The 23,655-nt window shown below is 41.2% G+C and overlaps 1 protein-coding gene across 2 annotated transcripts; it reads left to right on the top strand.

The window, feature by feature from the left end:
* Positions 1-1,040: 1,040 nt before the first annotated feature.
* BUB3 (BUB3 mitotic checkpoint protein) lies at positions 1,041-21,719 on the top strand. Of its 2 annotated transcripts, XM_073354134.2 has the most exons (8): positions 1,041-1,161; positions 4,311-4,505; positions 9,825-9,894; positions 11,622-11,773; positions 15,073-15,231; positions 17,773-17,950; positions 18,325-18,541; positions 21,362-21,719. In XM_073354134.2, exons 2-8 carry the CDS (start codon positions 4,311-4,313, stop codon positions 21,369-21,371), a joined length of 981 nt encoding a protein of 326 aa, XP_073210235.1. In that variant the 5' UTR covers positions 1,041-1,161; the 3' UTR covers positions 21,372-21,719. The 2 variants fall into 2 exon arrangements, with proteins under 2 accessions (XP_073210235.1, XP_073210236.1); XM_073354135.1 differs by lacking the exon at positions 21,362-21,719 and having other exon boundaries at positions 18,325-18,545.
* The last annotated feature ends 1,936 nt before the right edge of the window (positions 21,720-23,655 follow it).

Raw genomic sequence — 23,655 nt, 5'->3', positions numbered from 1 at the left:
ATACTATTCCCTTTAGAGGAGCGAATATCATACAAAGTGTGTCCCACAAAGCTTTAAAGAGTTGAATAATATCGATTTATAGAGTTAAGTAACAGTAGAGAGAGGATACATTTTCAGCTGAGGTACTTATTTAAAAAGAAAAGAGAAAAAGAGGAGGAAAAACATAGAATCCTACAAGGCCAGTTCTAATGCAACTGGTTTTGCTAAGACTCCGAATTAAATATATATATACATACAAGTAAATAGAAAAAGCAAATAGAATCGAAGCTGAAACGCTAATAGCATGCCTCTCTATTTCTTATTGGACCCATAAAAGAAAGTGCGCTTTTGGACGGAGGGGGCCGTGGAGACAGCTAGTACATGCATAGAGTTAATGCTAAGATGCATGCATGGACAAATGGTGCATGAGTGGACTTGGTTTATGGATAAATGATGCAAAGAAGGAGCGAGAGCGGGTGTATGGACAGACTGAGTCTACCTACGCCCCTATATCTATGTCTTCCCCATGGGTGGATGGGTGCATGAATGAAACCGATTCTTTGATAACAATGGAGCATGGATGAAGCCGGTGCATGGAGTTCCACAGAGGAGAACACTCTGTAGGGCGAGGGGATCCCCCCCCCCGTGCAAGTGATCCCACTTTGGCTGCTTGTCCTTGACCTTTCACTACTGTTCACCAGCTCCCTTCTTCTCTCCCCCCAGAGGAGAGCAGCAGCCACTCCAGCCAGATCAGCACAACCCACCTTCCTTATGTCCCATAAAGCACCTAGGCAAAGAATCCCTTGGCCAAACGATAACTCCGCCTGCACCAGAAGGTGGCCGAGGCGCGTACACTGCAAGTCCCAGCATGCCAGGTTCCAGCCAGAGACCCGGCTTCTTTGGCGTACACGGGGTCCATGGCACACTGGGACATGTAGTCTTCGCCAAGAGAAGCCACGCGTGCCGGTTAGCGCGTTGCATGCTGGGAGTTGTAGTTGCACATGTGCACGCGGGGTATGCTGGGATGTGTCGCCTCGTCATTCAAAACTGCCAATCGGCAGGACCCGCGCGGTGGCGGGGGAGGGGCGGCGGAGCCGTGTTGGGGCAGGCGGCCGCGGCGCGCGCTGAGTAGTGGCGGTTGGTGGCAGGCCCAGAGGCGCTATAAACGGGACAGCCAGCAAGGTAGGCCGGGCTCTCTGTGGGCCAGGCGGGAGGGACCGACGCGGAATGGAGAGGCTGGGGCGGGGAGTTGTTTCCCGCTTCTTTCGGCCAGCGGAAAAGGGGCTTAGGCCGGGCCGGGCCGGGCTGGCTGCACCGCCTCGCCTCGCCCCGCGCCGGCTCGGGACGGGAGGCTGCCTCAACCCTCCTACCGCCCCTGCAGGGGAACGATTCGCTCCGCCGAGCTGGGAGTGAATCCAAACCAGCCCCAGCGGCCCCCGAGCCCGCGGCTCCCTCAGCCTCTCCGCCCCTCGTGCTGCCCGCTCCCGGAACCTCCCCGCCCGGTCCCGTCCCTGCTCCCGCTCCCCGTCACGCCCCAGCTCCTCTGCCCGCGGCTCTCCCCACGGCGCCTCCCCGCTCCCCTCGGATGCTCCCTATATTGGGGTCCGCCCCTTCACACCCTCCGCGGCTCCCCCAACACGAGGGCCCGGCTCTCCTCAGGTCCTGGCTCCCAACTTCCCCCGAGGTTCCCCCTGTGTCAAGCCTCCACACAGGGACCCGTGTCTGTTGCTGGCCCTGCCTAACCTCTGCACATGCCCCCGCCTCCCAATCCTGTTGTGGGTACAAGCATGCTCCCCTCTCTCCAGCCTCTCCACACGAGTCCATCGTCCTGGGCATGGGTGCCCCCCACCATCTCCATACACGGGTACCCTCCTAATCAAGTCCTGGGGGCCTCCAGAATCCTCGCTGCTGCACATGGCCCCCAGTGTCACTCTGGGTGCCATTCATCCTTAACCTCTACAGGTGGCCTCTCCAGTCCAGTCCCTGGGATGCGTGGGGCTGCCCCCCAGTCTCCACACATGCTGCCCCCCAGTCTCCACACAGCCTGTCTTGTGCCCCTGTGCCATCCTCTGCAGATGACCCCTTAGTGCTGTCCTGGATGCCTGGTCCCCCGATTACTGTTCTGGGTGCCGGTCATTCAAGCTTCTGCACACGGCCCCTCATTCTTGTCTTGGGTTCACGCCCTTCTAGCATTTGCCTCCCCTCCCCACATCTTGTCCCGGCAGGGCCTCCACCCAATGGTCTCCAGCCTCTGTGCCCACACCTGCAATTATGGGTGGGCCTTCTGGTTCCCAGCTTCAGTCTCTGGAGATGGCCTCCCCACCCCAATTGCATCCTGAGTGCTGGCATGCCTCCTGTCCCATTGTCTGGGCACCCTCCCCCCATCTCATCTTGAGTGGTTCCCCTGTCTAGCCTCAGCCTTCCTGGCAGCCTCTGCACACAGCCCTCAAATGCTATCCCAGGCCTGTGCCTGGGGTGCTTCCGCCAGCCTCCACATACAGTCCCTGAATCCAATCCTGAGTGCCCCAACCTTTGCACATGGTTTCTCTGATCCCATCCTAGGTGCTCTCTTCCCCACCCAGTGTTTCACCCCCAAACAGCCTCAACACGCTTTCTCCACTCCAAAACAGTCTCTAAGCACTCTCCCTGTCTCCTTCCCTTCTTCCCCCCAAATAACTCCCTGTCTTACCATTTCCTTCCCTCTAAGGAGTCTATACACAAATCAGTCCCTTCCTCTGGAAATATCTTTTGGTGTCCCCTCCCCTGGCAAAGGATATTTATTTAATAAATTATTAGAAAGCGTAGTGTTCGCATACATACATGTGTGTTTATGTATTAACCTATCTGAGGTATTAAAACTTCTTGCTGTTACTTCATCTAAACTACAGCACTCACAAGATCCAATCGTTCCTCTGTTCCCCAACAGATGAAAGTATTGTCCACTCCCTCACCTTCTGGCTTGGACATTGCAGCTACTTCTTCCTTGGGTTTCCTGATAACTACATAACCCATATTCAGTTTACCCAAAATGTAGCTTCTAAAATTATCTTAATAACCCATTGATTGTACCTTGAATCTCTGACTCTTCTCCACTGAATCAAATTTAGACTTTCTGACCTCCCCTTCGCTGCCTACCTACATAACTGCCTCTCTCTACTTATCTGACCGTCTATACTATAGAAATTACCAAAAAGTTAAAACAGTCTTAGAACTTATTGGAGCAGCAGTATAGACAAGCTAGAATTGCTTTTATAAATAGTGTAACTAAACTTCCTTGAAGCTTATGGGAATGGTACCAGCTTTTGAAGCATTTTGTATACTGAGACTCCAATCGGTGACCCTTTTTTTTTTTTTTTGGTTTGGCTTTTTTGGTAGTTTTCCTCCAATAGACAATACAGTATTGTATTGCCCTCCATTCTTCTGTTGCTTTTTTTATGCCACCTCCTGTGTATTTGTGGCATGCCCTTCCTCTGGTGTCCCCCAAGCTACTCTTACACCTTATTTAAATTCTGCAAAACTTGCCTCCTCTGGGGTGCCCACAGTAAGTGAGTCAAGGATATTTACTCTTATTTTTTTATACTTATTGTGGTGGGGAGGGGAAGCTAAAAAAAAACTTCACCAGCATCACCATAATGTGCAGGTGCTTAAATTGAGTTATGTTGCTGTAAACCTTGTTTTTTTTACCCTATTCAATCCCTATTGATAATCACTTCTGTAATATTTGATATTTAATCCCTGAATTTGAAAATACTTCTATATGTCATAAGAACATAAGAAAGGTCATACTGGGTCAGGCCAATGGTCCATTTAGCCCCGTATCCAGTCTTCTTCCAGTGCCAGATGCTTCAGAGGGAATGAACAGAACCTGATTAATTATTGAGTGATCCATGCCCTGTCGTACAGTCCCAGCCTCTAGCAGCTGGAAGTTTAGGGGGACACAGAGCCGAAGCCCTGAAACCCTCCTCTCCGCTGGGCAGAAGCCAGTACCCTCCTACCCCACTGCGAGGCAGTCCTGAGCTCCCCACCCCATATCTGGTAGGTGGAGAATGGGGTGGGGGCGTGAATGGCTCCATGAGCCGCACTTTAATGGTAAAAGAGCCGCATGTAGCTCGTGAACCACAGTTTGGCCATCCCTGGAGTATGCCTTTCTATGATTTCTGTATAGTGCCTAGCACACATTTAGGTGCTATAAAATAATAAACAGAACTATTTTCTACAGTTCTCCTATAGTATGTTAGCTTTTAGATGTAGTGACTATTCCACAAACTTGCCACTTTTAACTCCTATTAATTATGGTAATGACAACTAACTTTTCTATAATCTTAATTCAGATGACTGGATCAAACGAATTTAAATTAAACCAACCGCCAGAAGATGGTATCTCGTCCGTAAAGTTTAGTCCTAATACATCTCAGTTTCTGCTTGTTTCATCTTGGGATACTTCTGTCCGTCTCTATGATGTGCCTGCCAACACCATGAGACTCAAGTATCAACATTCAGGAGCAGTGCTCGACTGTGCATTTTATGTAAGTATGTTATCTTGGTTATGTTGGATTCCAGTCATATAACAAAGCTATAAAGAGAGTACTTTAATCCCTTAAAATAAAGGGGACAGTTGCTTCTTCAAATGCAGTCCACTTTTTAAAAGTGTTTAAAAAAAAAAAAAAGGCTACATTTGCCCTTACTATTTTTGTGGTTTTATGACTCTTTAAATTTATTCTTTCTATTGCTGTGTCAAAGATCCATACAAACAGAGGTAATTGATTGTAGTGAAATGGGTTATACAGAAAGTGCAATCATATACAAAGCAAACAAACGGAAATATAGAGATTGTTGCTCTACTTTTTGTCTCCGTGATCTTGGGTGCTTCTTTTAAGGAACATTCAGACAGATGTGAATTTTTTTTTTTTTTTTTTTTTTAATTCAGGGCAGATGGCCTTGGGCCTGCCAGAACCAACTGGAGGCAATGATCTTGCTGTAATATTGAGGGGATGCAACAATTCTGAAACTCATTATTCATATTCTAGAATTGTCTTTTAAACAATTGATTTGCTTTTTAAAGCAATTTTTAACTTTACCCATCTGTTATTTAATATTTAGCCTCCGAGCCTCAGATATACTAGAGCTGCTTCAGACCTCTCTGGTGTGCAAAGCTGACTTAAAGATGCCTTATCTACTGCTGCTGGTGGAGGTGGTTTTATTATGTTGACCAGAGATCTCTCTCCTGTCTGCTCATGTAGCTGTTTCTGTGCTATCTTACAGCAGCATAGGTACATGGGGTTTAGTCATGCAGAGTTCCTATGTCACCCTGTCTTTCTGCAGGGTATGGGACATAGAGGGGGGAGCTCCTGCATTCTGGTAATCCCTGACTGCCATAACAGCCCTTTGGGACCATCTACAGTTGATATAGGAATGTTCTGATTTACAGTGAGAGACTGACCTGCTGCCTCTATGCATCTTCTCCTCTTTTATTCCCTCAACCTTGTGATGTGCTGTGTGCCCCTCCACCATAGCTGCAGACCAACTATTTAACAGTGCAGTTCCTCAGTTCATTGTCCAGTTCTGGAAAGTTAAGTATGAAGGTAGCTAGTATGGATATGTGAGAAGTTAGTGTATTATGAATAGTTATAGCTAGTACAAGTATCTTATGTTGAGAATATTTTTCCTTAAAGATCAATAATTTTTGACACAGGAGAAGGTTGAAATAATCACTTGCATCTGTCTAACCTTTAGGTCAGGAAGTTTCTTAATTAATCTTGTAGGGAAACAATATGTGCATTCTAGACAATTTATGGTAATTCTACTATTGTGCAGTCGTTGTGTATTTTTGGGGGGAACCCTTAACTAAACTTCGGAAGTTCTCTTTGAAATAAACTGATAAACTGTAATTCACTTAATATAGGGACTAATTAGAAGGTAGGTCAGGCATTTCTGTTTACCCTTTCTTATAGTACAACAACAAAGGGGTATTCAGTGAAATTGAAAGGCAGTAAATTTAAAACAAATAAAAAAAACTTTTTAATACAACAATCAACTAGCATGAGGAACTCATCACCTTAAGATGTCAATATGGCTAAGATCTTAGCATTAAAAAAGGATCAGGCTTTTATATGGATAACTAACATTGAGTCAGAATGGTGTGGATGTGTTTTAAAAAAAATTTTTTTGGAAGGGATAGAAACCCTCAGGATAGAAGCCATTTCTAATTAATGGGGTTGGGGAAGAAACGTTCTATTGGGCAGGTTATTCCATATCTGCCTGTTGCGGGGTTTCTTTCCACCTACATCTGCTACTGGCCAGTATTGGAAACAGGATACTGCATTATATAGGTTACTGGTTTAATCTGGTATAACAATTTCTGTCTTGCTAATTGACCTGTGCTTTACTTCACTGAGAACATGCACAGGAATCAAAGCATCCTTTAAAATGTCTGTCCAATTGTCACTGCTATTTATAATATTCTTTAGGGGAAAGCAGTTAAATTTCTATTCTCTTTTTGGTGTTCTGGAATACATTAAAAGAGAGCAAACTATTTTAAATGTCCTGCCCCATACATAAACATTCTCTACTGCCATAATATTGATGCATTCTTGGAAGCACTTCCAGTTAGGACTAATTAAACTTACACCGAAGCCTTCTATAGTATATCCTTGGTTCTAGTCAAATTTAACACCCAACCGTTTCTGGGTCTGGTTTTCAGACTTACTTTAAAAGGGACTGTCACATGGCTTACCCTTTAGTGGGTGTCAGATGCCCAGTGTACTTGTAACAGTACACTGAATGGCATGAGCCAACCCTAGTCTGCCAGGGGATAGTTAATTGTCTAAGGCTTTGTCTACGCTACCGAGTTTTGTTGACGCAAGTTATGCTGACATACAGCCATCGCTGTAATTAAACTGCTGTTGCATGCCTACACTATGCTCCTTGTGTCGGTGGAGCGCATCCGCAATAGCAGCTCTTGCATCCACACAAATAGCAGTGTACTGTGGGTAGCAATGGCCACAGGGTGCTTTGGGAAGGGTTTGCAATGGCTCATGGGGGCAGGTACAACATCACAATATGGAGGTTTCTCAATTCCATCGTTCTATGGATAGCCTCCTAGATTGCCAGTCACTTTTCAGCTGCCTGGTAACTTGCAACCCAGCCATGATGGTCAGAAAGGATGGATCCTGCACTGCTGTTCAGTATTGTGCTTGCAAGGCTATAAGAGGAGCCCAGTGGGGGGCTGTTTGGCTGGGGGGATGCCTTGAAGGAGCATATTAACACTGAGATTCAGTAATGTGTGTTGCTATAGTGTTCTGAGCCTAGCATTGTTTGTTTGAACTGTGCTGTGAACCTTGTAATAATTGCTATGTGTGCCCAAAACATAACACTTCTAAAATCACTTTTTAAAGTAGCACTTGGTAATATGACCAAACTGACACTGCTGAACATTAACACAAGAAGCCCATAGTGGGTGGGTGGGTGGGTGTGTGTGTGTGAGAGAGAGAGAATGTGAGTATGTGTGTCGGGGAAGAGTGAGTGTTGGCATGCTGTCTCTTTAAGTTCAGACAGCAGCCAGAAGCAACCAATCCTGAGGCAGAAGCTGGTGCACAGACAGCTGGTGTCCCCCTATCCTCACACTCCAGCTTAGCAAAGACTGGTACGCTGGTGGAGAGAGGGGGACACCCGGACATCAGCCCCTGCCTCCCTCCCCAGCTCCGCACAGCACAGCAGTCGCTCTCCTCTCTCCCCACCTCCCGCAGCAGCAGCCTTCCCTGTCTACCAACTGCTGCAGTCCTGTATGACCTCTCCACACTGAGCAGTTTCAGAACCTCCTGGGGCTTTGAAGGGGGAGTGGCGCATGCCTGTGTAACTGATGCAGGCAGTGGAGTTCAAAGCAGAGCAGTAACGGTGGGCATTATGGGATACTTCCTAGAGGCCAGTTATGTTGATGTGCCGAATGCAGCGTCTATGCTGACACTTTGTCAATCTAACTTTTCTGCAAAAAGCTCCATGCCTCTTGTTGAGGTGGTTTTATTTCTTTGGCAGGTGGAGCATTTTAGTGTGTACACCTCCACTGTTGTGTCGACAAAAGCTGCCTTTTGCTGACAAAACACACTGTGTGTATAGACAAGGCTCAAGTAACTGGAAGGCAAGTAACTAAGGAGCATCTGGGCCTAACAAAAGGCTTTGGAGGACTCCGTTGGGGAAGTTTCTGAGAGGAAAGGAGACTCTGTAGGAGTCGAGCTCCCCGGGAGCCTGAACTAGGCAAAAGCTCTCCAGGTAGAGAGACCTTGAACAAGACTACAAAAGCTCTTGTGGCAGTGGAGAAGCCTGAGACTATACAACAGAAGGAGCTGCTGCCAGAACCCACAGACTTTTGTTTTGGGACTTTGTTTATCTGGTCTCTGAAGCATTATACAAATGCTCTTTTATTGAAGGGCAAGGTACTGCTGTCAAGTAGACTTTGATTTCTCCTTTACAGGGCTGTTATAGTGATCTCATTGACAGGTGGAAACTGAAGCAGGCCACCTCAGCGCCACACTGAGCTACAAGAAGGTGCTTGGGAGGTGTCACGGTTCCTCCCCCACTCTGAACTCTAGGGTACAGATGTGGGGACCTGCATGAAAAACCTCCTAAGCTTATCTTTACCAGCTTAGGTCAAAACTTCCCCAAGGTACAAAATATTACATCCGTTATCCTTGGACTGGCCGCTACCACCACCAAACTAATACTGGTTACTGGGGAAGAGCTGTTTGGACGCGTCCTTCCCCCCAAAATACTTCCCAAAACCTTGCACCCCACTTCCTGGACAAGGTTTGGTAAAAAGCCTCACCAATTTGCATAGGTGACCACAGACCCAACCCCTTGGATCTGAGAACAATGAAAAAGCATTCAGTTTTTTACAAGAAGACTTTTAATAAAAAATAGAAGTAAATAGAAATAAAGAAATCCCCCCTGTAAAATCAGGATGGTAGATATCTTACAGGGTAATTAGATTCAAAAACATAGAGAACCCCTCTAGGCAAAACCTTAAGTTACAAAAAAGATACACAGACAGAAATAGTTATTCTATTCAGCACAATTCTTTTCTCAGCCATTTAAAGAAATCATAATCTAACACATACCTAGCTAGATTACTTACTAAAGTTCTAAGACTCCATTCCTGTTCTGTCCCCGGCCAAGACGACTACAGACAGACACAGACCCTTTGTTTCTCTCCCTCCTCCCAGCTTTTGAAAGTATCTTGTCTCCTCATTGGTCATTTTGGTCAGGTGCCAGCGAGGTTACCTTTAGCTTCTTAACCCTTTACAGGTGAGAGGAGCTTTCCCCTGGCCAGGAGGGATTTCAAAGGGGTTTACCCTTCCCTTTATATTTATGACAGGAGGTCATGTGGTGCCCCTTGTACATGGACATGCCAGAAGTTAATAGGACTATTAACCTGCATTGACACTCATTTGAAGAATCTTCATGTGTCACTAATTCAGATAGAAAATAGAAAAAATAAAGTTTATTTGTACAATATATCAACTTGCAATTTCTAATAACAAATTTCTAATTATTTTCTTCTACTGAAATCAAAGCACTCCACCTAATGTTGTAAAACCCTTTCATTCCAAAATATTCTCAACTCTTGATTTTAGAAGTTCTGAATGGGTGCATGATCTACCTGTGTGGATCAGATTGTAGGTTCAGGTCCTTAACCTCCACCACCTCTACTTAGGAATCTCCATCTGTCTTAATTTCCAGGAAGAAAGGAGGTAATTTGGAGTGTGCCCCAGAGGTTAAGTGTGACATCTCGACACTTATTTAAGCCCAGAAAACTGAACATATACAATAAAGCAGAATTTCTTATTTCACAGGATCCTACACATGCCTGGAGTGGAGGATTAGATCAGCAGTTGAAAATGCATGATTTGAACACTGACCAAGGTAAGCTGGCTGAATACTGTAATAGATGATTTTTAAGTGAACAAATAACCAGTGGAATTTGTTTTAATTTTATAACTATAAATTAATTGAAAATAAAGTAGTATATGGCTGTGGTTTTTTAGATGGTGGATACGGCTTAAAGAATAAAAGCTGTTTGATTCATGAACCCTCTTTGTACTTAAGTGTAGTGTTTTAGAAAGCAGTCACAGGTATAATGGGAGAAGCTCCATTTATTTTCATACATTATTATATATTTGTGTTGGCTAACTAAAGATTTAATTTATCTTTGGACAACTCTAAGCAGAATGAAAAGGAGTACTTGTGGCACCTTAGAGACTAACCAATTTATTTGAGCATAAGCTTTTGTGAGCTACAGCTCACTTCATCGGATGCATCACGGATGTAGCTCACGAAAGCTTATGCTCAAATAAATTTGTTAGTCTCTAAGGTGTCACAAGTCCTCCTTTTCTTTTTGCGAAAAAACCCTACGTAATTAAGGTTGCAAAGTCAAGCACACAAAAATTAGGAAATGCCAAAATTCAGGTTACTTGTGGTACCGGCTTTGCCTACAATAACCATAATCTTTTCTTTTGTCTTATGTTTACATTTTCAACTCTAAAATAACATTCAGTTTTATACATTTAATGAGTATATGCACGCATACCACCTGTGTAACTGGTGATAAATGCAATTTTATCATCTCCCCTCCCCCCTTGCCCTCCCTCCTTCCCTTTTATGGCCTCACATGCATTCTGCTTGCTAATCAGTTTCTATGAGGGAACATTCAAACTTCTGAGCATTTCTTTTTTCTTTTAAAAAGAAACCTTCCAGAAAAATGTTTTCCCTCTTTGTTTTCCAAGCTACTCTAGCTGGAGTTGCAGGAAGATGGGCAATAGAGTCTTGCTCCAGGAATGTGATTAAGATTTGACTTCTCATGACATAGTGAGGCCAAAATGGGTGCAATGTGACATTGGGAAGGAATGGTTCCCAGCTTTCCAGCAGGACACATGGAAGGTTTTTCAGTATGGGACCTTACGTCTCAGAAGGCTATTTAAGGGAACTCTAGAAGTTTCTATAATCTTACTAGTTACAATTTTCCTTTCTGTTCAAAGATGTTTGAATTAGGGTGACAAAAGGAGCCAGGTTTTATAGAGAGAGTACCAATACAAGTTTAAAAACCTCATACTATTTTTCTGTTTGTATTATGTGGTACGTAGGTGTGAAATGAATAATGATGTGCTATGACTGTTTCATTGTTGCCTTTTGTTAGGAGTGCCTGATTACTCTCAAGTGGCAAAGCCATGAGTTAATATGGCTCTCCCACACTTAACACTGATTAAACTTTTGTAATACACAGTCAATGTCTGAGATTTTCAAAAGAGCCTAAGACTTAGGTGCTCAACTCCCACTGAGAGTCAATCACAGTTGGGCACCTAACTCCCCTTTGTGCCTCTGAAAATCTCCACATGGCTGTCTAATGCCCTTAAGCTCCCTTGAAAATCTCAGACGGTATCTAGACAGTCTACATTTAACACTTTTAAAAGGGTATTGATTGCAAAGATCAGAAGACCAAGCATTCTTTAAAAGATGTCTCAGCATGCCAACACATTAGTGAATGGCAGATTATAGTTTTACTTCTATATTAATATTATTCTGCACTTTTCATTCAAGAAATTGTGAATTTTAATGGAACCAGTAAAGTTGCATATAAATATATTCTCTTGTAGAAAATCTAGTTGGCACTCATGATGCTCCTATCAGATGTGTTGAATATTGTCCAGAGGTAAATGTAATGGTGACTGGAAGTTGGGATCAGACAGTCAAATTGTGGGATCCCAGAACTCCTTGCAATGCAGGAACTTTCTCTCAACCTGAAAAGGTTTGTATTTAAACAATAACTATTATATACGTTAATACTAAGTGTATACTATCATCTGTTAAACTATATATAATGCATGCAGTGACTGGTTAAGAATGAATGTCCTCCAAGCAAGGCATTTCCTTTTAGTTTGTCTACTGGGTGAGAGGATGTCTTGTGGCACTGTCAAGGGCCCTTAGGAAACGTCCTACCTTGACACTATGGCTATTATAAGATCTGAAACTTGTATGTTAGCTGACATAGAATCATAGAAGATCAGGGTTGGAAGGGACCTCAGGAGGTCACCTAGTCCAACCCCCTGCTCAAAGCAGGACCAATCCCCAATTTTTGCCCCAGATCCCTAAGTGGCCCCCTCAAGGATTGAACTCGCAACCCTGGGTTTAGCAGCAGGCCAATGCTCAAACCACTGAGCTATCCCTCCCCCCAAATATGAGATATATGAGAAATACAGACCAAAGCCACCAGTAGTTTTGAATTCTGTTGTGGTCTTGTGATGTGCAGTATATTGAATGGTGGGAGAAATGAGAATATGAAAGAAAAAATTTACTTTGTGTCAACTAAATCATTTAATCATTTTTGTGATAAGTTGAATTTTAGTCAGCATTAGCAGAGAAGATGTGCTGCCATTTCTTCGCTGTTATTAATATGCAACTCTGCTGCTGACAAGTGTAGAAGGAAAAGAGTAAAATATGACATTGTAAGCTTTAGTCACATAGAATGCTAACCTTTTCATTGTAGGCAACAGTCTCACTGGACATACATGAAGATTATATATTGTATCACTATATTGTCATAACCAGATGCTAGCTACTTTTAAGGAACTCTTTACAGTTCTGCATTACTATTGATTTCATCCATTTCTTTAGACTATACATGTGGTCCAGTTGTAGTTAGAGCTATCAGTATGTTCCATGTTGCATCTAAATAGCTATTATTTTTGCCCACAACATAGCTGAATCTATTTCTGGTAAGAACTTGATTCTGAATCAAATAATTGCATTAGTTCTGGTTTTTTATTTATAGTTGTATGTAGCATGTAAAGAACTATGATAAATTGCTGACAGAATATCGTTTTATGGACAGCCACACTGAATCAAGCTGCTTATTGGTTCAGCAAGGTTCATTATGTCACTTTTTTAATATTGTCTTTGATAAATGTGTACATCTAGTCAGCTACATGGTAGTGGTTTCATTTGATTTATGATTGCGAGGTGTAGAAACAATGCTTATTATACAGGTGTGACAACAGTTTGTAAAGAAGATTTAGGATGTTTAACATTCTTAATGTGGTTATTCCTATGTATGTGAAAATTTATATTGTTTGTGTGAATGTCTGTTTATACCTGCATCAAATTTTATGTAATAGTCAAAAATGATCATTATTTAAAATGTATAACTCCTTGTGATTGTCAATATAAATGTAGACTATTAAATTCTTTTCATTATATAATCTGAAGTAGAATAGTTTTTTGACAGTCCTATAAAACTGTTGGGAAGTATTTAATTTATGTTTAAAACTGAATCTTATTCAAATGCTTGTCCTGGCTTTGTGCTCCTATTTTTCTTGCCCTTTTCATAAAAGGAAGGCAAGTGGGATTGGGCCATTAGATTTCTTTAGAAATTTCTGATATATCTTAGATAGACTGAACATTAGAGAGCCATCCCATTAAAAAGCGAGAACAAATTTCAAGTATTCAAGCATGTTTTTAGAAACAAAGTTAATTAGCAAGACAGCGTTCCTGAATGTAGGTAGGATAATATATAGAAAGACCATATCAAGTAGTTTAGGACCAAAGGTGGTTTTGTAAAAACACTTTTAAAAACCCTGAGATACATGGAACTGTGTTAAATAAAACCAATTTTTCATTTAATTTAATGAAGCATTTCCTTAGTGTTAGCAAAACTCAGCAGCATCATGGGTAGTACATGAAACCAGAAAATGCAGTTAACTTCTCTAGTTTCGCTGTACAAATAGATGTCAAAATTAAACAGCATAAGTGGTGAACAATATATTTAACTTTTTTTTAGTTCTAATGAGATGCTGACATCATAAGTAGAATGTTATATATTTAGCCATGTTAACTTGCTTTAGCATAAGCTTGTTTTTACTACTTGCCACTCTTACTAACATTCCGGTGGCAGCAGCACAGCTGTGTGTTAGCTGGATTTTTTCTGGCTATGTGTCATCAGAATGCTTAATTGAATTCTGATTGCAGAATCTTTACTGATGATGGGATACAAAAACAACCCAAGCTTGATTTTATTTTTTTCTTTCAGATCTCAGGTTGAATGTACACATCTAGTAGTTAGAAACCCAATCTCTTGCAAACTTAAAAGATTCTGTGAAAGTTATTGAGGAAACAATAAACATGAACCCTTATGATGTCATTTATCAGAGTAGCATTGCACTTTATGAGCTCTGATTTTTTTTTTTTCCAGATGTGCCAAGTATCTCTGCTCTGATTGACTTAATTTAGAATTGTGGTTGCTCAACATCTTTGAAAACAGGTTTTAATATTTCTTTTTTTAGCAGCATACCCCTTAATGATACTCCCTTTTGATTAACAAAGCTCATGTCTGAGAGGTTTTTTTTAAAGAAACAGGATTATAAGGGGGAAGAAAACAAAAGGAAAATATTTGGTAGAGTACTGTGTGATTGGTCTACAGGGTTAATATGATAGTGGCTGCAGGTTCGTGCACATTATGAGTAAAGACGAGTTCCAATTTGAATAACCTTTTCTCTCTTTCAGTTACTTATAATTTTTGCAAATTACTTTTTTTGGTCTGAAATTTTCCATTTATGTATGTAAAAACATTCCCTTTTTACTCAGAAACTGCCCATGGGTAACACAGTAGCTGAAGGCAGAAATATCAAACTTGGCTTGTTGTGTGGATCTGACTGAGATAAGGAATAAGATAATTTTGAATAAAATTGACTGAGTGATTAAAGTCTGAAATGTCATATGTACATATTAGCTAAAATACAGCACAAAGTTCAATTCTACATATACAATGCTACAATATTAAGCTGTATTTTAAGGTATGCACCAAGGCTCAGAGTTAAGGCAGAATTTGCATCTTCATGTCGTGTACTGCCAGACCAGCTAGGCTCCTACAGACTATGGCAACTCATCCAGCACTTAAATTACAGGCTGAAAAAAAAAATCTATAGCTATACTTAATTGCAGAGGTCATCTGTTTTTTAATTGCATGTTCCAGTTAATTCATCACTTGATGATAAAAGGTGGATATTCAGGTGAAACAAACTAGTAATATTTTTGTAAACTTCTTTTGAAAAGGTGTACACTCTCTCTGTGTCTGGAGATAGACTTATTGTGGGGACTGCAGGTCGGAGAGTTTTGGTGTGGGATTTGCGGAACATGGGTTATGTCCAGCAAAGAAGAGAGTCAAGTCTGAAGTATCAGACCCGTTGCATCAGAGCGTTCCCAAACAAACAGGTATGTTTGCTATGCAGTAAGTCTATCCCTGGTTCAAAAAACTTAATCTTCTGTAGCAAAAATGGATTTGTGTTGATTTCTTACTCAACTAGTACATTTTTTACTCATGTAAAAAGTTATTTAACTTGAATTCATAGTTTAATTTTAAGAGATTAATGACAGCTATTGAGCTACTTGTTCCCATGTTCTTTTGTAAACACTGTGTAGTTTTAAAATGTTCACTTAAAGCCCCAACCCTTTTTTCTTTGCTCTCCTCGCTCTTCTTCTTTTAACCTTTCCCTCTTTAGCACATTTAAAAAAGGATGATTGTTAATGCATCAGAACACTGACAATTAAACCTTTCCAAAATAGCAAAAGAGGCAGAGGAGGAGAGAGAAGAGAAGATTACTGTTACTGTGTGACTTTTAGGCATATATGCCATCAGTTCCTCAAGAGGCGCTCAATTCTGCAACAATAGTGTGGCCTGGGCTATAGATAAGTGTAGTAGTATGCAGCATATTTAATTAAAAATTGTTGTAAGCTTATTTACTACTTGCTCCCTTACTGTTTTGACTCCTTTAGAGTCTTTGATGGCCATGCCTTGTTAGCCAGAGGGAATTGCATAAGAATAAGTAAGGTCATCTTTTCTTCCACCATTCCCTTTCCAAGGGTTTAATGGGGTGCCTCTGCAGTGCTCCTGGAGTGGAAAGCAAGGAACAATTTGGAACAAACTTTTCAGGTGCAAGTAGTGACAGCTGGATGATACATGCAGTGGGAGGCCTAGTTATTCATTCTAGAGCTAGTGTGAGTAGAAATGCACCAGGTGTGGGGCAGGTAGGCTCAACCAGGCAGGATCCAAGTGTGGAGGGGCTCAATGTGGGGTGAAAGGATTCTGTGTAGGACAACCTGGGTGCAGACAGCTCAGTGGGGGGTCTAGGTTTGGGGGGATCTGGATGCCCACAGGTTCGTTTGGGGGATGGGGGGGTTTCTAGGTGAGGGGCAATGAGACTCTGCAGGGACTTCCAGGTAAAAGTGTTTGAGGCTCAGCGGAGGGGTTTGGGTGTGGTGGTCTGGGGGATGGGGGAATGGGGATGGGGTGGGTGTCTGGGTGCAGCTAATTGGGGGTCAGGGTGGTGGGCTCAGGGTGGTGCAGGAGGTTGGGGGTTTCAGTGCAGGGAGCTTAGTGAGGGGGTGGTCTGGGTGCATGGGTGGGGGTCCAGAGGCAAGGGGTCAGAGTTATGGGGGGCTCCAGATGCAGGGGTTGAGGTTCAGTGGGGTGGGGTTTGGGTATGGAGGGCTAGGGAGGTTCTGGGTGAACAGGGTGAGGCTTGGCAGAGGTGTCTGGGAATGGGAGCCCAGATGCATGGGGGTTGGGTGGATGGGGGAGCAACTCCCCATACAGTGACCCCTCCCCCACAGTTGAGGAGTGATGGGGGCAGGAAGCGGGGGAGGATGCTGAGCTTCCTGCGGCTGGGGGAGGTTTCTGGAGGTGGGTCTGACACAGCCCCAGCCACTCCTTGCAGGGGAAGAGGAAGTCCCATCCTCTCCTGCCTCCAACCCCTCCCAGGGTAGGAGCCACTGGCTGGGGTGTCCCCAGCCCTGCAGTGATTTACCTCTCTGCCGGTTGCTCCAGGTGCCTGAAACAATGTATCTGCGCAGCTAGGGCATGGTGCATGACTGCTCTTGCAGCTTCCCTTTGCTTCCCTATCAGAAAGTCATTTTTCTGCGGGGAAGCAAAGAAATCTGGGGGGGACATAAATACTGTGCATGCGCAGTGGTGCAGAATTCCCCCAGGAGTTTAGAAAGCTATATCTTTCCATCTCTGATACTTGTGGTGGTGGTGTTCCAGTTACAACTTGACACTTCAGACTATACTTTAGTCTGGGATTTGAATAATCTTGCTTCAGGTAAGCCTCATTATTTTCCTATTTCTGAGAAACTTTTATACTAAAGCCATGGCAAAGTTACAGTAAAAAGAGCTCTTTAAATTTGCTATGTGCCAGTACTATAGTTAGGTAGAGAAGCAGATGCTTTTTTGGAGTGCAAGTGGTGTGCTCTGAAATTACTATTCTGATTTATTTTGTGCATTTAGTTGAATGCATTTGTGAATTTAGTTGCTAACCTGAACTAGTTTTAATGAAATAATATACTGGAAATATGACCTGTCACCCTTTGAGCTTCTGTGAAAGTTGTGATCAGTAGGGTGTGTGGGGCAGGTGGCCATATATGGAGTGTTCAACTCTGTAACTTGCTGACCACTATGTGCGTGAAATCAGAGGTGTGATTAGGGCCTGTGGGTAACAGTTCTAGACTCACTAAGCTTTTATTTGAGGTGCAGTTGCAAGGAAGCTTTTTCTTGTGACTTTTTAATTATTAAATTGTGTGGATGGGCCCTGAGTTTTATACCTGGGAACCATAAATATGAAAGAAAATATTCATAAATTTTTGTGAAAATTGTTTCTTGTGTCTGGTTGTAGAAATATATAAGATTAATCGTAGTTAACAAAACTTCTGCATACAAATCTGATGACAGGTGTATTTTTATTTATTTTTTTTTGGCAGGGTTATGTTTTAAGCTCTATTGAAGGCCGTGTTGCAGTAGAATATTTGGATCCTAGTCCTGAAATACAGAAGAAGAAGTATGCATTCAAATGTCACAGATTAAAGGAGAATAATATTGAGCAGATTTATCCAGTTAATGCCATTTCTTTCCATAACATCCACAACACATTTGCTACAGGTACAGTAGATGCTTATCAGGTTGTATCACATTATTGGTACTAAAGATGTTTAAGTACATCTAGTTCTTGTTAGGCTTCAATTAAGAAGTTTCAGCTGTTACTGGAACACTTGATACACTATACTTAATGCTTTTAACAAGATGTTGTAATTTTTCTTTTGATGCAGTGGGACCTAAACTTAACAGGTTTATTTCTTTAACACATTAATTGTGGACTCTTCTGTGTTACAAAACTGCTTCATAGTGTCCTTGAACAGACAAAATAATTCATTTATAATGTTTGTCGCTGTCTGGTTGCATTAAATGCTATAACAGTTTGGTTTTCTTCCAGTTACAATATCTTAACTCTTTTTTTTTCCATAATCCATTTGTAGGTGGCTCTGATGGATTTGTAAACATTTGGGATCCATTTAATAAGAAGCGACTGTGCCAGTTCCACCGGTATCCCACCAGCATAGCATCGCTTGCCTTCAGTAATGATGGAACCACACTTGCAATAGCAGCATCATATATGTATGAAATGGATGACATTGAACATCCTGAAGATGGTATCTTCATTCGCCAAGTGACAGATGCAGAAACAAAACCCAAGTGAGTCTGCTTCACCTGTATTTGAACCTTTTTGAGCATTCATCCCAGGATTTATTAATTTTCCTGAAGTCATGAATAGCATTATTGATGCCTAGTAGATAGTGCAGCTTGACAGTAGGGTTGGAGTTGATTTTATCTTGTTCTCCCAAGCTTTCAATATCCGTAGGTTGATAGATGTCTGATGGCTAAAATTGTGTCTAGTTGTTTTGTAACAGGAGAATGTCAAACTCCCATTCTTTCTGAATAAGCACTACTATTTGAAGCTAAGGAGTTATTGCTGACTCACTTTTTCAAAATTAAGTTGAAGATTTCAAGAATAATTCATTTTGAGCAAATTTTGCTATATTGGATCTTCAAGACTTTGAACTATTAATCTTTTCTTTACACACTGATAATACATCTAACCTTTCCCCTTCAAAGCAAATGCATTGAACTGGTTCTACGGAATGCATAAAATCAAGTAAAGGGGTTCCCATCCTATGTATCTTGGAGAACAGTCTCTTTGTATTTTGAGTATTTAACCCTTTAACAACAGACTCTATGCCACCATTTCTGGCAAAGGGAAAACCAATGATGTTTTTGGTGCCAGGCAGCATAGGCTTCTGTTAATGCTCACTTGAAAGAAAGCTAAATGGAAAAACTGACATCACAATACAGAATTGTACACTGGAATAACCTCTATAGTTTGTGATCTGGCACTAGGTTAAATACGCAGGTTTAACAGCCTGGTTATTATAAAGGTTTGTTACTGCTCACTAGTTTTTTGCTTTTCTAAATCTCAAATTGCTTTATTTTTATGTTTTAACTATTTTGTTCTGGGAGTTACTATTCTGCCTATTTGGTATAGCCAGTCTCCAGAGTTTTGGATCCTTTGAGTCTCAAGATTATGTGATTTATTAAAATCAATCAATATTGCATCTCACTTTGGAACAGATACTCTGACATTGTTCTTTTTCTCTTTTAATGCACTGTTCCACAGGCTATCATGCAGTGACACTTGTTTTAAAACATCACAATTTTATGGTTATTTTAATAACAGTTATGGTAGAACACTAGAATAACTGTCAAAGTGTTTGGGGTTTGTCCCCTGCCTCTTAGTCTGCCCTGAGGTTAGCACCCACATTTGTGAGCCACTCCAAACAGGTTATGTGTTCTATACTTAGATTTCAACAACCAAGTATCAATTGTGAACTCCTCAAGTACTATAACAGCCATAACACGGAGTGTCAGACAGGCCCCTGGAGCACTCCAGACTCTATCTTGCCACCCAGGCAAGCCAGCCTGTGTGACAGATGGTCCTTTATACCAAAAATCTCAACAATATTCAGGTTACTCTCAGTCCCAACGAACCAGTCACTTACCCCTGTTCAATTGTACCTTAGATCTCTCACCAAAGACAGTGCTTGTAGCCAATCCTATGATAAACTATCTAAGGATTTATTAACTAAGAAAAAAAAATTAGTAATTTACAAGGTTAAAGCAGGTAAACAGACACGCGAGTTAGTCTTCGGTTCCAAAAAGTAATGGAAGCTGCTCTAATATGCAAGCTCTGTGCCTCCTTGCGGGCTAACCCAAGCTAAGCAGCTTGGGGATCCCTTCCTTATGCCTTCTCCAAATTCCAAGCAGCATAGTGTTACAGGTCCTTCTCGTCAGGGATGTTTATTCCCTTCCCCCAAAGTTCAAACTGTGGTGGGACGAAGGTTTGTACATGTTCCCTCTTCATGGTTGTGGCAGGAGCAATCAACAGTATTTTGTCCATTGATGTTCCACAGTGGTTTCTCTGGTCTTTTGTTGGTTGGAAGATGACACCTCTTGGTAAACTTGGGATTTTTAAAAATCAGTAACTGTAAGATAAAACAAATACTTACCGTTACGGGGCTTACAGTGGTAAGAGCTGTTTTCAACTATTTTTATCTATTGTTGGTTGTGGTTGCTAATTCTGTAGATGCTTCATTCTGCCTTATGAGGAGGTTAATCTACAATTAAACAATATTTCCTCTTGGCCCTCCATTATTTTCTGAAACAGATGGTTCATCGTTTCCTGGGCTGTTAAACACAGTGAGGTTAAGGTTAGACTCTTGGGAATCAGCTAGTTTTGAATCTTATTAGGCTGTAGAAGGAAAACTAATCAGAATACTCCTTAATATCATTTTGTGACTGTAAACAATTATTTATTAGCAAACAATTGATCCCAGAAGGGCAAATTGTTTGAGTCAGTAATGAGCTGAGAAAAGACAGAGCATATCTGTGTATTTGGAAAATAATTGTAACGTAATTGCAATGCATTTAGACAGGCATCTATTTGGACCTGTTTCTATCTTTAAATGAATTTCTGAAAACATTAACAAGGTTTATATGCTTTTCTGACATTTATAAGTTGCTTGTGCCAACCTTAGGACACCAGCTTTCTGGTGACTAAGAATGATTTTTAGTACCGAATATTATAGTGGGAATGCATCATATCAATGTTTGCTCCTAAAATGGAGCACTTTTCCATAGCTCTCTGCATAATAGCTTCAGTTAGTAGTGCTTTTCAGTGACTTTTTCAACTTTTTCAGGTTAATGTGAACCATCTTACATTTGCAGATATTTCATTTTACAGATATTTCATTTTAAGCACATGGAAAAATGCCTTTTAAATAAAGGATCTTTGGGAGGCTTATGACTTGCTGACAAACTACTACATATTTTTGGTACAGTAAAATAGTTGTCCTTTCTGTGCTGTTCTGGATTAATAACATCTTTATTTTGTATAGAAATTTTGAAGATATGAATGTTCTAAAAAGTCTCACTTGTTGAAACACACTTTCTTTATTTCAGATCTACTTAAAGTTCCTGCAAAAAGCTTCCTCTCCTTTCTCTACGAAAGATTTATTTACCTGCTCCTAACCTGAAATGGTGATTAAAGGATAATTTTGGGAAGAACAACTTTTTGTAGTGCTTTTACTTCTTACTGAAAAAATGTGTGTATTTATGTACCTCATATGCTGTACTCTACTGTCATATCTTTTCTATTTAGAACATCAGAGAATCAATGTTTTCTTTAACCACAGTCTGAAATGTAAATTAGTTCTTTCCTGTAAGCAAATTTACTGCATTTTGTAATTTTTTTAACTCTGGGAAGTTCCAGTGATCTCTGAACTGCTCAATAAATCTCTTTCAAAAAAACCTGATCTTTCAATGCATTGGGTAGTGTAATTTTAATATTCTGTGAAAATCTTTGAAGCAGTGTGACCTCCAGGATGGATAATTGGACATGAGTTCTGAGGACGTGGGCTATGGAAAATTATGTAACCTTTTTCTTTTTTCCCCATCAAATAAAATGGGGCTACATACCTCACGGGGATGTTGATTATTCAATCACTGTTCTTTCAATGCTTGCAAAGTTATAAAGTATAAGTAACGCTTGTCTGTAGTGACAACTTTATTGCTAGTACAGAAAAGTTTCCCATTTGAAGGAAAAAAGCAAAGTGTAAAGTGCATGAAATTCAGACTGTCAGTGCTTCAGTTACTGCATGTTCAGAGAAAAGCCTGAAATCAGTTATGCTTTGGAACAATTGAGAATGGAGAAAGGGAAGTTGGCTGGGACTGGGGCTTTTGCCGCAGCAAAGTGGCCTACCCTTGGTTGCAGGCTCAGCCTGAGACCCCAGAGGACACAGAACAGCACAAGAAGTGCAGAGAAAAGAAATTTATAAGAATGGGAACCCAGTTCTTCCAGAGAGACCCCCATTCTGCTCAGGAGAGGGCAATGTCCCTTTTCTCCTGATTTCATGCTTATTTTGCTGCTACCTCTTGCTGTTCAGTGGTTTAAAGGCTGCAGGCAGACTTCTTGATTCAGCAGCTCAGGGGCAGGAGGAGAAATAAACCAAAAAGCAAGCGTTCCCGTATGGAAACAGTACTACTAAAATACAATTCCAATTTACAAGTGACTTTGTAAAATTAGCAAAATGTTTGCATATTTATCTTCCTGATCATATCTTGACTTAGAGAAATATATCTTTTTCCAGCTTTTGCATACTCAGCCTGGTGTCAAGCAATTTAGCTAGCCTCTTTCAGTCTCTCATTGCTGACAGGATTCTTCAGTCTTTATAGTTACAGAACAATTGCCATATTGGATCAGACCCAGACCAGCATTCTGTCTCTAACAATGGCTAATTACCAGATGCTTTATAGGAACGTGCAAGAGACCTGCCGTGCACATAGAACAATTCTGCTGATCACGTCCAAGCTAGAATAGAATCCAGCCCACTTTCATGTAGCTTATCTGGCTGTGCAGTACTAATAATACTAATAAAATGTGGTTTAAAAACTCAGTTTAGTCAGTGAAGCAAACAGATGTGGTGCACACAGGAAAATTAATATTAAAGTACCATTTTTACAATCATTCAGATTATTTTTTCATTAAAAGCAGCCCTCTTTTTTTAGCTTGGTGGCATTTACATTGGGTAATCTGCCATTCAGTGCTTTGGGTAACTCCAAATCCTGTGTTCTCATCCTGTGTTCCTACCTGCATGCCATCCTTAAAGTCGTCTTACCTATAGTAGAGGTTCAGATGCAGACTCTATTGAAATACGTCCAAACAATTTCTGTGTAAGTTTTGCTTTTGATTCTTGCAACTTTTCAAAGGAAATCTCTAGAAAGCTAACGAGTGGAAATTTTTTCTGTATGGTGAAGATGAAACACTATCCTTTTTTATTTATGCTCAAATAAATTGGTTAGTCTCTAAGGTGCCACAAGTACTCCTTTTCTTTTTGCGAATACAGACTAACACGGCTGTTCCTCTGAAACCTATCCTTTTTTTAAACCTTATCGAAAGCAATGATTTCTGCTACTGGCTATTTAAATAGTGTTTGAAACTTTGTGCTGTGAAATTTCCTATTTTGCTTATTGAAAAATAGCTAAAAATATAACTATTATAAGTGCTAGTGCAGTTTAGTGTCAATTTATACCCTGGGAAAATCCAAGCTGCAATGATGCAAAATTCTTACCATTTATAAATACAAAGGTACTTTCCATGCTTGTACCTTACGTATTAATGAATCATCATATTTTAACATGCATAACCCATCCCAGTTACCAAAGCAAATATGTGGGATAAAAATTGATAGGATTTC

This window comes from Lepidochelys kempii, chromosome 7, assembly GCF_965140285.1.
Source record: "Lepidochelys kempii isolate rLepKem1 chromosome 7, rLepKem1.hap1, whole genome shotgun sequence".
Classification (NCBI taxonomy): Eukaryota; Metazoa; Chordata; order Testudines; family Cheloniidae; genus Lepidochelys; species Lepidochelys kempii.
The sequence above is the reverse complement of the archived record's forward strand: the minus strand, read 5'-3'. Positions and strand labels throughout refer to the sequence as shown.

Excerpts from the sequence above, each read along its gene's own strand:
- BUB3 (XM_073354134.2), top strand. The coding sequence starts at position 4,311 with ATGACTGGATCAAACGAATTTAAATTAAACCAACCGCCAGAAGATGGT. Across the intron at positions 9,895-11,621 it reads TGATTTGAACACTGACCAAG|AAAATCTAGTTGGCACTCAT; the intron begins GTAAGCTGGCTG and ends ATTCTCTTGTAG. Across the intron at positions 15,232-17,772 it reads GAGCGTTCCCAAACAAACAG|GGTTATGTTTTAAGCTCTAT; the intron begins GTATGTTTGCTA and ends TTTTTTTGGCAG.